At 47.4% G+C, this 1807-nt stretch overlaps 1 protein-coding gene across 1 annotated transcript; it reads right to left on the bottom strand.

Moving 5' to 3' along the window:
• Nucleotides 1-293: 293 nt before the first annotated feature.
• Nucleotides 294-1553, bottom strand: LOC115871254 (endogenous retrovirus group S71 member 1 Env polyprotein-like). Its single transcript, XM_030886943.1, has one exon. It carries the CDS (start codon nucleotides 1551-1553, stop codon nucleotides 294-296), a length of 1260 nt encoding a protein of 419 aa, XP_030742803.1.
• Nucleotides 1554-1807: the final 254 nt, after the last annotated feature.

The raw sequence follows: 1807 nt of genomic DNA, 5'->3' as shown, positions 1-1807 counted from the left end.
TTATTAAACAAAAAAGGAAAAATACAGTAAAACATTTTGGACGTTACAATTATCATTTATTATTTATGATATTATTTATGGCATCAAGCATGTACAGTATGAGCCAATCAGTGGCAGTAATGACAGAGCATGCGCTGTTACACAAAAACCGCGATAGAGTGAAGCCGCAGAAGTCGAAGCTCGAAGTGGCGAGGGTTCACTGTAATTATAAAAATAGGTCCGGTTAGTCCTGTTAGTAGAAAAGTAAGCCCCGGGGCCCAGTTAAAACGTAACAGACACCACAGTGGATTGGATTAATTTCTATGCCTTCTTGACTTCACCTTTTCTATGGGTGACCAAAAGGCATCTCTGATAATGCCAGTTTCATTTGCATAGAAACAGCAGCTACTCCCAAGGCCTACGCAAAAGTTGCCCTGAGCCATGAAACGTATTCTCAGGCCGTATTCATTCCGTAACACTACGTCTTCTAGGGAGTCCATTTCTTGAGCTAACGTTTCTATGGAACGGTGAAAGCCGTTGATGTCTGTGTCCGCTGACTTAGTGAGGAACTGAATGTCAGCACCACTCGCCGCTAGGGCTGCCGTTCCTGCTACACTTAATCCGGGGAAAACGGGAACCACGAAAGGCACCAGGTGTTGAAGGGCCTTATTGCGTCTGAGCAGATCACCTACCTCTGGCATGTTTCTGAAAGTGAAGTCTGCCTGACCGTCCAGCACATACATTTGGGGAAATACTTGCACGAGAATGCAGGTGCTTTGCATCTCGGCTCCAGACACGCAGCGATACAGAGTGTTACTACAGTAAAACCAGGTGTCAGGGGGAGCAGTATAAAATGCACTATCAATTACAAAGGTACTGGAAACACAGACGGGTGGCATAGCAATCCTGGTCTTTCCTGTTTCCATTTTTAAAAGGCATGAGCCATTTCCAATTATATTTCCTAAGGTAATTCTGGGGGAGCCAGCGTTTTTACAAGCATGCCTTGAGTCTACAAGGATAGGCTGATCTATGCCTACTCCAACATAATAAGGAGGCTTCATTTTCAAGCACAGCAAGCAATTTTTGGCTAGTTCTGGCTGGGAGTCATTAAGGATGGAGTGCACTGAATTTAATATGGAAAATATGGTGGTGAGGCTGGGGGAGGCTAACAAGGGCTTTGGGCTGGTTCTTGCAGTGCCAAGAGGTAATGAGCGCCTAAGGAGCTTGTGTGTAGGAAGGGGAGGCGATGGGTGCACAGGAGTACGCGTAAACAATGGATCTGGTGTTCCTGCCAGCCAGGCAATGGGTATTAGGGGATCGAGCACTGCTACGGGTATTTTTTTAATGGCAAACATAACCCCTGGGTCTCGACCTGAGACGTAGAGACGGAGGCCAAAGATGAGTCCCTCATCCCAATAGTCAGCTAAGGGATCTGTAAGGTTGAAGAACATAGGGTTGCAGGCCCCTATGTGGCAAGACTTTTCCGCGGGGCCTTTCCATACCGACATGAGATCAGTTTTGTTGGGTCCTTCTACCCAGGTCCCAACATCAACACAGTCCCAGGATGGGCACATATAGGCTCTTATGTCAGAACACTTTGTCTGTCTGTCACCTGAGCAGAGATAAAAGGGGGTGGTTTGGAGCTCGAGCTCGTGATCATAATTTCCGCAGCCAGCATGCTTTGTCCATTGTTCACCCCGATCGCCATCAGATGTTCCTGTTGATACTACCTTCCCTGTCCCTAGGTCGTGATAAAATGGAATGGAGGCTGGGCTCCAGGGAGTGAAAATAGAGCACAGGTCAGCCTGGAGAAGGGCTGGCTGGCCAG

This window comes from Echinops telfairi, unplaced genomic scaffold (genome assembly GCF_000313985.2).
Source record: "Echinops telfairi isolate 266 unplaced genomic scaffold, ASM31398v2 ScPeMD7_4225;HRSCAF=4972, whole genome shotgun sequence".
In the NCBI taxonomy this organism is placed as follows: domain Eukaryota; kingdom Metazoa; phylum Chordata; class Mammalia; order Afrosoricida; family Tenrecidae; genus Echinops; species Echinops telfairi.
The sequence above is the reverse complement of the archived record's forward strand: the minus strand, read 5'-3'. Positions and strand labels throughout refer to the sequence as shown.

Excerpts from the sequence above, each read along its gene's own strand:
- LOC115871254 (XM_030886943.1), bottom strand. The coding sequence starts at position 1,553 with ATGTGCCCATCCTGGGACTGTGTTGATGTTGGGACCTGGGTAGAAGGA.